Source organism: Amblyraja radiata, chromosome 8, assembly GCF_010909765.2.
Source record: "Amblyraja radiata isolate CabotCenter1 chromosome 8, sAmbRad1.1.pri, whole genome shotgun sequence".
In the NCBI taxonomy this organism is placed as follows: Eukaryota; Metazoa; Chordata; class Chondrichthyes; order Rajiformes; family Rajidae; genus Amblyraja; species Amblyraja radiata.
In genome coordinates this window covers 7,130,566-7,145,942 of record NC_045963.1, presented here as the reverse complement: position 1 = coordinate 7,145,942, position 15,377 = coordinate 7,130,566, and the positions used below count along the sequence as shown (strand labels likewise).

The 15,377-nt window shown below is 44.4% G+C and overlaps 1 protein-coding gene across 4 annotated transcripts in view; it reads left to right on the top strand.

Moving 5' to 3' along the window:
- The window catches only part of exo1 (exonuclease 1), a 68,128-nt gene that overhangs the window by 15,242 nt on the left and 37,509 nt on the right, over positions 1–15,377 (top strand). For all 4 annotated transcript variants that reach the window (XM_033025116.1, XM_033025115.1, XM_033025117.1 and 1 more), the window contains exon 5: positions 14,970–15,107. In XM_033025116.1, the coding sequence (XP_032881007.1) occupies positions 14,970–15,107 (138 nt within the window). The remainder of the gene's footprint in view (positions 1–14,969; positions 15,108–15,377) is intronic.

Below are 15,377 nucleotides of genomic sequence, written 5' to 3'. Positions count from 1 at the left end.
TTCTCGGACTGGAGGCCTGTGACTGGTGGTGTGCCTCAGGGTTCGGTGCTGGGCCCGTTACTGTAATCGACGATACAAAAGTGGATGGTTTTGCAGATAGTGAAGATGGTTGTGAAAAATTGCAGCAGGATCTTGATCGATTGTGCAGGTGCGCTGAGGAATGGTTGATGGAATTTATTACAGAGAAATGTGAGGTGTTGCATTTTGGAAAGTACCTACACAATGATGGTAGGACTCTGGGAAGTGTTGTAGAGCAGAGGGATCTAGGAGTGCAGGTACATAGTTCCTTTAAGGTGGCATCACATGTAGATAGGGTGGTCAAAAGGGCTTTTGGCACATTGGCCTTCATCAGAATATTGAGTATAGAGTTTGGGTGATCATCTTGCAGTTATATAAAACGTTGGTGAGGCTGCATTTAGAGTATTGTGTTCAGTTCTGGGCACCATTTTATACGGAACGTGTAGGAAGGAACTAGATGTTGGTTTCAACCGAAGATAGACACAAAAAGCTGGAGTAACTCGGTGGGACACGCAGCATCTCTGGAGAGAAGGAATGGGTGAGGTTTCAGGTCTGAAGAAGGGTCTCAGCCTGAAACATCACCCATTCCTTCTAGAGATGCTGCCTGTCCCGCTGAGTTACTCCAGCTTTTTGTGTCTATCTTATGTTCGACGGAAGATGTTGTTAAGTTGGAAAGGGTGCAGAGAAGATTTACAAGGATTTTGCCAAGACTCGAGGGTCTGCGCTATGGGGTGTGGTTGAGTAGGCTGGGATTCTATTCTCTGGAGCACAGGAGGATGAGGGGTGATCTTATAGAGATGTATCTTATGGAGATAATATATATATAATATATATAATCATCTGGATAAACATGGTCTGATTAGGAACAGTCAACATGGATTTGTGCCTGGAAGGTCATGTTTGACTAATCTTCTTGAATTTTGTGAAAAGGTTACTAGGGATATTGATGAGGGTAAAGCAGTGGATGTTGTCTATATGGACTTCAGTAAGGCCTTTGACAAGGTTCCACATGGAAGGTTGGTTAAGAAGGTTCAATTGTTGGGTATTAATAGTATAGCACGATGAAATCAACAGTGGCTGAATGGGAGATACCAGAGAGTAATGGTGGATAACTGTTTGTCAGGTTGGAGGCCGGTGACTAGTGGGGTGCCTCAGGGATCTGTGTTGGGTCCACTGTTGTTTGTCATATACATCAATGCTCTGGATGATGGTGTGGTAAATTGGATTAGTAAGTATGCAGATGATACTAAGATAGATGGTGTTGTGGATAATGAAGTAGTGAAGGACAAATCAAAATAGGACGTACATGGTAAATGTCCAGCTGCGTCTGCTGGGCTGGAGGGCCTCAGCTTCGGCAGCTTCGACCACCCTGTGCCGCGGAGTTGAACCGGCACGTTCGCGGAGCTCGGATTCAGCCGCGGGACTGACATTACTTACCATCGCCCGGCGGGGTCACAACAACATCTGAAGCCTGGATTGCCTCGGCGCAGAGGGAGAATAAGAAAGGAAGAGACAAAGACTTAAGACTTTTGCCTTCCATCACAGTGAGGAGGTGCCTGGTGAACTCACTGTAGTGGATGTTAATTTGTGTTTTTGTCATTTTTACAATATGTAGGACTGCAAGGCAACAAAATTTCGTTCAGATCGCAAGGTCTGAAAGACAATAAAGGCTACTTTGACTTTGACTTTGAAATGGTAGCGAATTGAGGAATGCATTTGAACAGAGGGATCTAGGAATAACTGTGCATAGTTCCCTGAAGGTGGAATCTCATGTAGATAGGGTGGTAAAGAAAGCTTTTGGTGTGCTGGCCTTTATAAATCAGAGCATTGAGTATAGAAGTTGGGATGTAATGTTAAAATTGTACAAGGCATTGGTGAGGCCAATTCTGGAATATGGTGTACATTTCTGGTCGTCAAATTATAGGAAAGATGTCAACAAAATAGAGAGAGTACATAGGAGATTTACAAGAATGTTGCCTGGGTTTCAGCACCTAAGTTACAGAGAAAGGTTGAACAAGTTAGGTCTTTATTCTTTGGAGCGCAGAAGGTTAAGGGTGAACTTGATAGAGGCCTTTAAAATTATGAGAGGGATAGACAGAGTTGACGTGGATAAGCTTTTTCCATTGATAGTAGGGAAGATTCAAACAAGAGGACATGATTTGAGAATTAAGGGACAAAAGTTTAGGGACAACATGAGGGGGAACGTCTTTACTCAGAGAGTGGTAGCTGTGTGGAATGAGCTTCCAGTGGAAGTGGTGGAGGCAGGTTCGTTTTTATAATTTAAAAATAAATTGGATAGGTATATGGACGGGAAAGGAATGGAGGGTTATGGTCTGAGTGCAGGTAGATGGGACTAGGTGAGAGTAAGTGTTTTGGCACGGACTAGAAGGGCCGAGATGGCCTGTTTCCGTGCTGTAATTGTTATATGGTTATAAAATCATGAGAGGAATAAATCGGGTAGACACACTATGTCTTTTGCACAGAGTCAGGAAATCCAGAACCAGAGGATATAGGTTTAAGGTGAAGCAGGAAAGATTTTAAAGGAATCTGTGGGGTAACTCTCACACAAAGGGGGTGGATGTATGGAATGAGCTGCCAGAGGAGGTAGTTGAGGCAGAGACTATCCCAATGTTAAAGAAGCAATTGGACAAATAGGACAGGTTTAGAGGGATATGAGCCAAACACAGGCAAGTGGGACTATAGTGTGTTGGAAGTAACTGCAGATGCTGGTTTAAATCGAAGGTAGACACAAAATGGTGGGGTAACCAGTCTGAAGAAGGGTCTCGACCTGAAACGTCACCCATTCTTTCTCTCCAGAGATGCTGCCTGTCCAGCTGAGTTACTCCGGCATTTTGGGACTTTAGTGACAATAGACAATAGGTGTAGGAATAGGCCATGAGGCCCTTTGAGCCAGCACCGCCATTCAATGTGATCATGGCTGATCATCCCCATTTAGTACCCCGTTCCTGCCTTCTCCCCATATCCCAGTGGATGGGACATGTTGTTTGGTGTGGGCAAGTGGGACTGAAGGGTCTGTTTTCACACTGTGAATAACATTCTGCAGCCCTTTTCTCGTCTGTTGTTTTTTCTTTGCACTGCCTCAAGTGCTTTGTAAATTTGTATTTAATTTGCAGATCAGAAATGTACATTGAACATAAAGTTGCTATGTTTTAATTTTAAATGCCAAGAAACAGGAAATGCGACATCAAATTGATTCCCGTACTCTGGATAAAAGTACATCTATTATATCTATCCCCCACATGATCATGTACAACTCTATAAGATCACCCCTCATCCTCCTGTGCTCCAAGGAATAAAATCTTAGCCTGCCCAGCCTCTCCCAACAGCTCAGGAACTTGAGTCCTGGCAGCATCCTCGTAAATCTTCTCCGTACCCTTTCCAGTATTACAACATTGTTCCTATAATATGGTGCCCCAAACTGAACACAATACTCTAAATGTGGCCACACCAATTTACTGCTTGCATTACTGGAACATGACCTCCCAACCACTATATTCAATACTATAACTGATGAAGGCCAATGCGTCAAAAGTCTTCTTGAGCACACTATGTACCTGCATTCCTAGATCCTGCACTCATGGATCCATGTACCTGCTTTACAATGCTCCGGCCATTCCTTTTGAAAGTCCTGTCCTGGTTTGACTTCCCAAAATACAACAATTATCTGCATTAAACTCTATTACTCAGCCCACTTGCCAACAGATCAAGATCCTGCTACAATTTGTGTTAACCATCTTTGCTATCTATGATACCCACTTTGGTGTCATCTGCAAACTTCCTAATCATGCCTTGTACATTCTTATCCCAATAGTTGATATAAACCACAAACAGCAATGGCCCCTTCACTGATCCCTGATGCACACCGCTAGTCACAGGCCTCCAATCCAAAAAGACAACCTTCCTCTGCTTGGAAACAAATAGTCTATCCAGTTGGCTAGCATTCGCTGGATCGTGCGGGATCTAACATTGTACGGGAGGAGCCTTGCATGTGGAACCTTATCAAACTCAGACTCAAAGTTGACGACCTGGTGTCTGAGATTCAAATGCTGCGGCTCATCCGGGATGGGGAGAATTACCTGGATGCACTGTTTCTGGAGGTAGTCACACCTGTTAGAGTAACTGCTTGCAACTTGACTGTGGTCAGGAGGACAGTGTGACTGCAAGTGAGGCAGGCAGGGGAACAGAGGCAAGGGCAGTGTTACAGGAGCCGCAGACCTTGAGGTTCTCAAGCAGTCTGAGATTCTTGCTCCCTGTGCAGATGAGTGTGGGGGCTGTAGGAAGGATGACAACCTGACCAGGCCATTATGGTACAGGGGCTATTCGAGAGAGGAGAGGGAAGATAAATGTTATTGTCATTGGGGATAGTATAGTTAGTAGATCAGACACTATTCTCTGTCATGAGGATCGAAGGTCCCAAAGGCTGTGTTGTCTGCCTGGTGCCTGGGTTCAGGACATCTCGTCTGAACTGCAGAGGAACTTGAGTGGGAGGGGAAAGATCCAGTCATCGTGGTCCATGTGGGTACCAATGACGTAGGTAGAACGAGGAAAGAGGTTCTACCAAAGGAATTTGAACAGCTAGATACTAAATTGGAAAGCAGAACCTAAAAGGTGGCAACCTCTGGATTGCTACCTGAGCTTCGTGCAAATTGGCATAGGGTTGAGAAGAACAGAGAGTTGAACGTGTGGCTCAAATATTGGTGGGGAAGAAGTGGGTTTGAATTTGTGGGACATTAGCACCAGTGTTGGGGAAGGAGGGAACTGTTCCGACAGGATGGACTCCACTTGAACTTGGCTGGGTCCAGGGTCCTGGAAAACCGTATAATCAGTGCCGTAGATAGGGCTTTAAACTAAATAGTGGGTGGTGGGGTCGTCAAATGGGAAATGTATGGATGACGTGAAATGGAAGGAGAGTGCAACAGAAGTTGCAAAAGTCTCCAGAAGTAATAGGATAGAATGTTTATGTAATAGGTATTAAGTAATAGGATAGCATAAGAGACTAAGGTAAAGTCAGGGTCTGATGTGAGAAGAGTGGTGGTGAATACCAAATTAAATGTGTTTTATTTGATTGCACGTAGAATCCGTAACAAAGTGGATGCGTTTATAGCGGAGTTAGGAAAGATGTATACAGCAATTCGTTCTTCCCCCGCACAATTAAACCATGGAACAATCTCCACCCAACTATAGTTACCCAACCAGATGCAACTAAATTTAAAGTAGCTCTTTCTTCCCAATAACCCTTTCTGGCTTAAACCCTCCCTTCACCACCTCCAGTTTAAATTCCATTTGGAATATTTGGGAGGACCAAGAAACAAGGAATTGGTAGGTATGATGTTGTGGATATTACGGAGACGTGGCTGGAGGAGGATCTCAGCTGGGAGCTGAATATCCAAGGTTACACGTCCTGTTGAAAAGGCAGACAGGTGGGCAAAAGGGGTGGGGTAGCTCTTCTGGTAAGGAATGAAATCCATTCCTTAACGTGGGGTGATATAGGATCAGAAGATGTAGAGCCATTGTGGCTGGAGCTGAGAAACTGTAAGAGTGAAAAAAACCATGATGGAAGTTATTTCAATCAATCAATCAATCAATCAACCTTTATTGTCATCTTGCAAAGCAACAGTTGTACAGTGCAAAATGAGAAGACGTTTCCCAGGGAATACCGGAGCATCGCACATGAAACTTAAAACATTTCACACATAATAACAGTAAAAACAATCCAGTCCCTGATGAAACAGTATAAATAGTTAAAAGCAGGTAAAACTGCAACATTAAAATACAGTAAAAACAATCATTAAAATGTCCAGGGCAGCTGATTTGAGTTATTAAAATGTCAGTGCAAAGCCGCAGAATCAGGTGACTGAGTACAGAGTGACTGTTTAGCAGCCTCACAGCCTGTGGCAGGAAGCTGCTTAGCAGTCTGGTAGTCCGGGCTTTGATGCTACGGTATCTCTTGCCTGATGGCAGGAGATCCAGGTGTGTGTGTGTGGAGGGGGTGCAGTTTGTCCTTAGCTACAGGCCAACAAACAGTAGCCAGGAGGTAGGGTGCAAGTTATATCAGGAGATACGATCGGCATGTAAGAAAGGCAATGTCATGGGGAGGCAGTGGTCATGGGGAGACGGGGAAAATTAGATTGGTACTGGACCCCAAGAGAGCGAATTTGTACAGTGCCTCCGAGATGGTTTCTTGTAGTTGAGCCTACTAGGGATACGGCAACAGACAATAGGTGCAGGAGTAGGCCATTCGGCTCTTCGAGCCAGCACCTCCATTCACTGTGATCATGGCTGATCATCCACAATCAGTACCCCATTCCTGTCTTCTCCCCATATCCCCTGACTCCGCTATCTTAAAGAGCTCTATCTAACTCACTCTTGAAAGCATCCAGAGAATTGGCTTCCACTGCCTTCGGAGGCAGAGAATTCCACAGATTCACAACCCTCTGTGTGAAAAGGATTTTCCTCATCTCCGTTTTAAATGGCTTACCCCTTATTCTTAAACTGTGGCCCCTGGTTCTGGACTCCCCCAGCATCGGGAAAACGTTTCCTGCCTCTGGCGTGTCCAAAGCCGTAATAATCTTATATGTTTCAATAAGATCCCCTCTCAGCCTTCTAAATTCCAGAGAGTACAAGCCCAGCCGCTCCATTCTATCAACATATGACAGTCCCGCCATCTCAGGAATTAACCTCGTGAACCTACGCTGCTGCACTCCCTCAATAGCAAGAATGTCCTTCTTCAAATTTGGAGACCAAAACTGCACACAATACTCCAGGTGTGGTCTCACTAGGGCCCTGTACAACTGCAGAAGGACCTCTTAGCTCCTATACTCGACTCCTCTTGTTATGAAGGCCGACATGCCATTTGCTTTCTTCACTGCCTGCTGAACCTGCATGCTTACTTTCAGTGACTGATGAACAAGGACCCCCCCCCCCCCCCCGATCTCATTGTACTTCCCCTTTTCCCAATTTGATACCATTCATATAATAATCTGCCTTCCTGTTTTTTCCACCAAAGTGGATAACCTCACATTTATCCACATTAAACTGCATCTGCCCACTCACCCAACCTGTCCAAGTCACCCTGCATTCTCATAGCATCCTCCTCACAGTTCACACTGCCACCCAGCTGTGTGTCATCTGCAAATTTGCTAATGTTGCTTTTAATTCCTTCATCTAAATCATTAATGTATATTGTAAATAGCTGCGGTCCCAGCACCGAGCCTTGCGGTACCCCACTAGTCACTGTGCAAAGTACTTATGATACAGAGTCATTGTATATCATAACAAGTACTTTAATTTGAATACATACAGAGCCCATTGACATGAGTAGTGTAGGCTCACAATCGTAAGGTAAACAGGCATGAGATTTCACCGTGGATTCGTTATAAAAAAAATTGAAATCTCTATAAATCTATAAATGGCTTTCTGCGAGACAGTGGGGGAGGGTCTGATGATCGAGGGCTGATTGGACGCGAGGGATGTTGGTCAGCAATCAGTGGGGAGCGGGACATGATGATTTAGCGCGATAATTGGAGGATAGAGAGTGGTGATGGAGGAAGGAGGTGTCTGGGGCGGGACCAGGCGAGGCCTGTTGGAGCGAGGCGCCGGGGCCTGGAGCACAGTTAGCGCAGGTAGCGGTGGCCCCGGGGTTGGGAATGGCCGGGGCGCGGCTGCAGGCCCGGGGCCTTGCCAGTGTCAATAAGGATTTAAAAGCAAGTAGAGGGAGTATGTGTGAGCCCTGGTGAGCAGAGGGGGAGTGTCTGTGAGTGTGAGTAAAGGGCCTGTCCCACGAGCATGCGACTCCATTGGAATCCTACCAGGGGGCATCCTGTCTCATGCCTGGGTAAAACTAAAGGGACTCATGGCTGCCCGCATGCCACAAGGTGGTGGTGTGGAAAACCTGACATGGATTTATGGATCAGGTCATCAGAAGCAAAACCACACACTAATCTAATCAGCAATACTGTTTGATCTACATCACCCTTCCTGAGCTTTTGCCCAAAGGGCAAACATAAAGTATGCTGGAGTAATATGTATATAAAGCTGTAAAAATTAACTATCAAGTACAGCAGAGGTCGGCAACCTATTGCGGCCTGTAACCCGAAATCATCCGGCCCACAGGCGGATTTTTCCCCTCATAATCATCCGGGCCCCCCGAGCAGCGGCTGAGCAACCCAAGCAGCAACGGCCGAAAATGTCAGTAGCCACCATAGACCACGGAAAGTCAGGAACCGGGTGCTGCAAAAGGGGCTCTTTCTGTTGATGTGGAGCCATACTGTTGCATGCAGTGCGGGACTGCACCCTCTGGCGTATATAATCTGACATGGCAGGCCAGAAAAACATGCTCTTTGCTCGTTGCACCGAATCTTCAGAACCAGGATGTCCTCCGTGTACGGCATCAAAGTACTTCTGTTGCGAGTGAAGCCGGGATCACTGCCTTATGGCCCTTTTTGATAACCCCACCTTCAGTGGCCAGTTCATCTCTGACAGAAAAGTAAGGCTGAACAGCAAGCGGGAGTGAATGCTGATTGCCAGGCCATCAGTGATTGATGAATGCGGTGAGCATCTGCAGGGTGACATCTTCTGTCGTGCGAACCACCAAAGTATCCAGCTGTGAAGGATGAGTGAAATCAATTGCCATGGTGTCAAACGTGTCTATTTCTGATGTGTGCTGGGCGCTCGACATCCTGGGAGCATGGGATAATGTGTCAGCCAGATACATGTGCTTATCCTGCTTGTAAGTGAGAGAGATATCGTACTTCTGGAGCTGCAGCATCATTCTCTGCAGCCGCGCTGGAGCAGCATGTATAGGCTTGTTTAAAATGGTAACCAAAGGTTGTGGTCGGTCTCTACGGTAACAGCCTTGCCAAAAATATAATTGTTGAATTTGACTCATGCAAAGACTAGCAATGTTACAAAATTTTGAGATTTTAAAAATCAAGTCTGCAATTTATCCCATCAGATAAAGCATAAAAATAAGTTTAATTTGACACCTAATTCACTTTCATATCTTCAGTATTGCTATTGCAGTATCCCTATTGCTTTTTCATCGACTTAACACAAAAGCTGTGATCGAGAACATTTAAAGGCCGATAACTTTCTTAAAATTTAAGAGAACTGAAAGAAATTTTCAGTTATTATAGATTGAAGCATTCTGAAACGAATATGAAACAATCTTACTTAGATGACTTGAAATTAAAGCATATAATTAGTTAGTTACCTAATTGTAGCTAATTACAAAATTCAATTACTAGATCTAAACATCTATCCATTTTTTAAGAATAGATTAACATTTTTAAATAGCCTAAGTGTCCAAATAACATTCACACAATAATTCAGAATATAACATAATTTTTAAATCTCATTGTCATGGGTTTATAGGCCAAATGGAAGGAATTTAATGTTTAATACCTGTAAATTAATGGCCATTTAAATCAGCTTGCGAGTGGGTTTTACTGGAACGGGACCATTTAGAACGTTCAGATGCGGTGAATTTATACCCCCATATCTGCAGCAAATACACTGCCGGTTCTTCTGGGGGGGAAATCACCGTTTCGCAACGTAAAATGTGAATTAAATACATCTTAAGCAACACTTTTATACATAAAAATAAACTACTTTCTTTTACCTGGTCCTGCATAAAATCCGTCCCTGTTGTCGGCATTGACGGCTTCAGAAGCTGCTTTTAAAATGACTCCAGCAATTAACTTGTCGGGTGAATTTTTAAACAAAACACACAGAACGGCCGTAGAAACGATTCTTTAGCAAAATCTTGCACTCCAACAAATATAATTCTGGACCAGGTCGGGGAAAAAACCCGTTTTAACCCCGCCCCCCCCCCCCCCCCCTCAAAATCGCGCACAGGGAAGAATTACAGCGCCGCTGAAGGTAAGTTTTGTAACATACCTACAAAGACCACTGCCAGTAATTCCTTCTCGATCTGACCATACCTCGTCTCCTTGTCCGTCATCATCCTGGAGACTAAAGCAACAGGCTGCTCATCCTGCAGACATGCTGCACCGAGGCCGTACTGGGATGCGTCACAGGTCAAAGTAACAGATGTATTGACATCGCAATAAGCCAGGGTAGGTGGGCATGACATCTGACATTTTAGAGTGTCAAAAGCATGTTGCTGCTGTTCGTGCCTTGTCCAAGCAGTGTCTTTGTGAGTAAACTGCCGCAAGGGAGCCGAGATCTCGCTGAAGTTGGGATCAAATTTTCCGAGATAATTAACTCTGACCAGATCTCTGCAGGCCTGCAACATCAGTGGGTGTGGACATTTCGCCAACAGCCACAGTCTTAGAAGGTCCTTGAGACCATCAGCCGTGAAAATATGCCCCTTGTAGCTCCTCTGGTTAACACGGAACCAAGATTTTTGTGGATTTTGTTTTAAGTTCACTTCCCTGGCACGCTCGAGTACCTTCTCAAGTTGGCATCATGTTGTTCCATGTCTTTGCCACTACCAATGATATAGTTCACGATGATGGCACAAGGGTATCCGTCAAACAGTTGCTCCGTGGAGTGCTGAAATACCTCACTGGGAGAACTGATGCCAAACGGCATGCGCAAAATCTGTAGCGGCTGAGAGCAGTGCTGAAGGTGGTAGGCATAGATAATGCATGATTCAGGGGAATCTGCCAGAAGGAGATCTTGGTGTCTAATACAGAGAATACCGATGGCTTACCCATGTGGGCAGCTACCTCCTCCACGGTACGCATGGGGTGATGGGGCCGTTTGAGTGCGGTGTTCAGGTCCCTCGGATGAATACATATACGAATCTCCTGTTTATTCTTCGTTGTAGCAGCCTCCATTGAGGACACCCAGTCCATGGGTTCTGACACAGGCTTGATAACTCCCAATGCCACCATCCTGTCCAGTTCGGCTTTGACCTTGTCTCTCATGGCAATGGGTGCATGCTGAGCAGGACGAACCACAGGGTGCACCTCCATAGAGTAAGTTATTGGTAGCTTGCCCAGCTCTTCAGTGAAAAGATTGTGGTAATCCATGAAAATACGCTGTGTAGATTCCAGAACTGGAGTTAGTTGATGCACAGCCTTGCTGGAGGTAACCAGTTCCATATCTTTGCAGGCATAGGCTAAAATTGGAATAGTATTGCGGTCGACGACATAGAATCGAAACCTATATGTTTGATCCCATAAGTGGCACTGCAGCTTCACAATACTGACCGTATTGACCTCGCTTCCCCCAAATGCGAGGAGAGTAACATTGGTGGGATTTAATAGCTCCGCCTTCCTCAGACGATTGAACTGTTCCTGAGACAGAACATTGCATTTCGCTCCAGTGTCAATTTTCATCTCTATCACTTTATTGTTTACTGTTACGGTGGCCATTAGCTCACTTTTCTCGATGCTGGGGTCGCTATTCTTCACGTTGTATATTAATGATTTGGATGAGGTAATTGAAGGCCTTGTGGCCAAGTTTACAGATATTATGAAGATAGGTGGGGGGGGCAGGCAGGAGATCTGCGGAAGAACTTGGACGGGTTAGGGGAGTGAGCAGAGAAGTGGCAGATGAAACACAACGTAGCAAAGTGTGGAGTCATGCAATTTGGTAGTAGGAATAAAGGCGTAGACTATTTTCTAATTAGAGAGAGAATTCAGAAATCGGGGGTGCAAAGGGACTTGGGAATGGTGATGCAGGATTCCCATAAAGTTAATTTACAAGTTGAATAGGTAGTAAGGAAGTTGAATGCAATTCTAGCATTTATATCGAGAGGGTTAAAATACAAAAACAGGTATGTAATGCTGGTGCTTTATAAGGCACTGGTCAGACTGCATTTGGAGTATTGTTAGCAATTCTGGGCCCCATATCTGCTGGCATTGGAGAGGGTCCTGAGGAGGTTTACAAAATTGATCCCAGGAATGATTGGGTTAATATATGATGAGCGTTTGAAGGCACTGAGCCTGTACTCGCTGAAATTTAGAAGGATGAGGGGAACACTTAATTGAAATTTACCGAATAGTGAAAGGCCTGGATATAGTGGATATGGAGAGGATGTTTCCATCAGTGGGAGAGTCTAGAAACAGAGGCCTTGGCTCAGAATAAAAGGATGAACTTTTAGAAAGGAGATGAGAAGGAATTTATTTTGTCAGAAGGTGGTGAATCTGTGGAATTCATTGCCACAGGTGGCTGTGGAGGCCAAGTCGATGGATATTTTTAAGGCGGAGATTGACAGATTCTTGATCTGCGGTCAGGTTATGGGGAGAAGGCATGAGAATGGGGTTAGAAAAATAGATCAGCCATGATTGAATGGCAGAGTAGACTTGGTGGGCTGAATGCCCAAATTCTTCCACTGGAACTTATGAACTTGCTGAAGTCCAGGTAGATGACCTCTATGGCTTTGCCCTCCTCAACATTTTTGGTTCCTCCTTCAAAAGAAAACTCAGTCAGATTGGTGCGACATGATCTCCGATGTACAAAACCATGCTGATTATCACTAATCAGCACCAGTCTATCCAAATGCCTAGGAAGAAACTGCAGATGCTAGTTTACACCAAAGATAGACACAAAATGCGGAACAGGCAGCATCTCTGGATAGAAGGAATGGGTGAAGTTTCAGATCGAGTCCCTTCGTTAGACATGCTGCCTATCCACATGCATGGATACCTTATTCCTCAGAATGCTCTCCAGTAACGTGCTGATGTTCGGCTTACTGGTCTATAGTTCCACGGCTTTTCCCTGCAGCCATTCTTAAATAGAGGCACAACATTAGTCATTCTCCAGTCTTACAGCACCTCGCCTGTATCCAATGATTCATATATTTCAACCAGGGGGCCTGCAGTTTCTTTTCTAGCTTCCCAGAGTGTCCTCGGATATATCTGATCAGACCTGGGAGATGTACCTACCTTCATACGCCTTAGCGTACCTTCGGCACCTCCTCAACCGTCAGAATAACTGTCTTCAAGACACTTCCATTAACTGGTTCCCAAATTCCCCAGTCTTCATGTCCCTCTCCATAGTCGAAACTAAGGAAAAATACTCATTGAGGACCTTTCCCATCTCCTGCGACTCCACACAGAGATGACTGCTTTGGTTTCAGAGGATCCCTATTCCCTCTCTAATTATTGTTTTTTCTTTTATTGTACTTATAAAGTCTGCAAATGTCAACATATATTTAAATTACAATCTCATGACCGTTGCACCCCTTTACTTGACATTTTTAGAGTTTATATATTTAGCCTGTATTTTTACTTTCTCAGTGGGTTTTCTTAATCACACCGCACCTATTGATGTCTATCTGTGGTAAATAACCAATGGTTGGATTTGGCTACGGTGATGCTTATTGAAGATGTTTGCATGATCTTACTGTGAATATGATTGGTGTTAATGTGTGTGTAAGTCTTCTCTTTGTGGCTTCACGGTACTATTTATCATTGTCGTCCTTCATGGTTAGCAGCCAATATAAAGAAACCGAAGAAAGGCAAATTTGAAACATAGAAACATAGAAAATAGGTGCAGGAGGAGGCCATTCGACCCTTCGAGCCAGCACCGCCACTCATTGTGATCATGGCTGATCGTCCCCAATCAATAACCCGTGCCTGCCTTCTCCCCATATCCCTTGATTCCATTAGTCCCTAGAGCTCTATCTAACTCTCTCTTAAATCCATCCAGTGACTTGGCCTCCACTGCCCTCTGTGGCAGGGAATTCCATAAATTCACAACTCTCTGGGCGAAAATGTTTTTTCTCACCTCAGTCTTAAATGGCCTCTCCTTTATTCTAAGACTGTGGCCCCTGGTTCTGGACTCGCCCAACATTGGGAATATTTTTCCTGCATCTAGCTTGTCCAGTTCTTTTATAATTTTATATGTTTCTATAAGATTCCCCCTCATCCTTCTAAACTCCAGTGAATACAAGCCTAGTCTTTTCAATCTTTCCTCATGACAATCCCGCCATCCCAGGGATCAATCATGTGAACCTACACTGCACCGCCTCAATCACAAGGATGTCCTTCCTCAAATTAGGAGACCAAAACTGTACACAATACTCCAGATGTGGTCTTACCAGAGCCCTATACAACTGCAGAAGAACCTCTTTACTCCTATACTGAAATTCTCTTGTTATGAAGGCCAACATTCCATTAGCTTTCTTCACTGCCTGCTGTACCTGCACACCAACTTTCAGTGACCGGTGTACAAGGACACCCAGGTCTCGCTGCATCTCCCCCTAACCATTGAGATAATAATCTGCCCCCTTGTTTTTGCCACCAAAGTGGATAACCTCACATTTATTATATTATACTGCATCTGCCCACTCACTCAACCTGTCCAGGTCACCCTGCAACCTCCTAACATCCTCTTCACAGTTCACATTGCCACCCTGCTTTGTGTCATCCGCAAGCTTGCTCGTGTTGCTCCTAATTCCCTCTTCCAAATCATTAATATATATCGTAATATAACAGTTGCGGCCCCAACTCCGAGCCTTGCGGCACTCCACTCGCCACTGCCTGCCATTCTGAAAAGGACCCGTTCACTCCTACTCTTTGCTTCCTGTCTGCCAACCAATTTTCTATCCACGTCAACACCCTACCCCCAATACCATGTGCTCTAATTTTAGTCACCAGTCTCCCGTGCGGGACCTTATCAAAGGCTTTCTGAAAGTCTAGAAACACTAAATCCACTGGCACCCCTTCATCCATTTTACTTGTCACACCCTCAAAAAATTCCAGATTAGTCAAGCATGATTTTCCTTTCATAAATCCATGTTGACTTGGACTAATCCTTTTACTGCTATCCACATGCCCCATTATTACATCTTTAATAATTGACTCCAGCATCTTTCCCACAACCGAAGTCAGGCTAACTGGTCTGTAATTCGCCGTTTTCTCTCTTGCTCCTTTCTTGAAAAGTGGGATAACATTAGCCAGGAGAACGTTTCACACCTAACGATTTGTGTGAAAAACAATTTTGTTTTGATGCAGATTGCAAGAGCAAGAGGGATGGACTGTATTGTAGCACCTTATGAGGCTGATGCACAATTGGCCTATTTAAATAAGATCGGCATTGCTCAAGCAGTAATCACAGAAGATTCGGACCTATTGGCATTTGGATGTAACAAGGTAAGGAGAAAACCTTAAAACAATTTTATAATAGAAAGACAAGTAACTGGTTTGTGCTATGTATTTATTGCACAATATCAAATCCAGAAGCTTATAGACAATAGGTAATTTGGCCCTTCGAGCCAGCACCGCCATTCAATGTGATCAACTTAGAAACAGAAAAGATAGCTAACAGCAGTGGTATATAAAATAATTATTATTTTATATTTCCAATTAGAATGGAGCATATTGTTATTTAGACATTCCTCCTTCAAAGCTGAGATGTTTGCA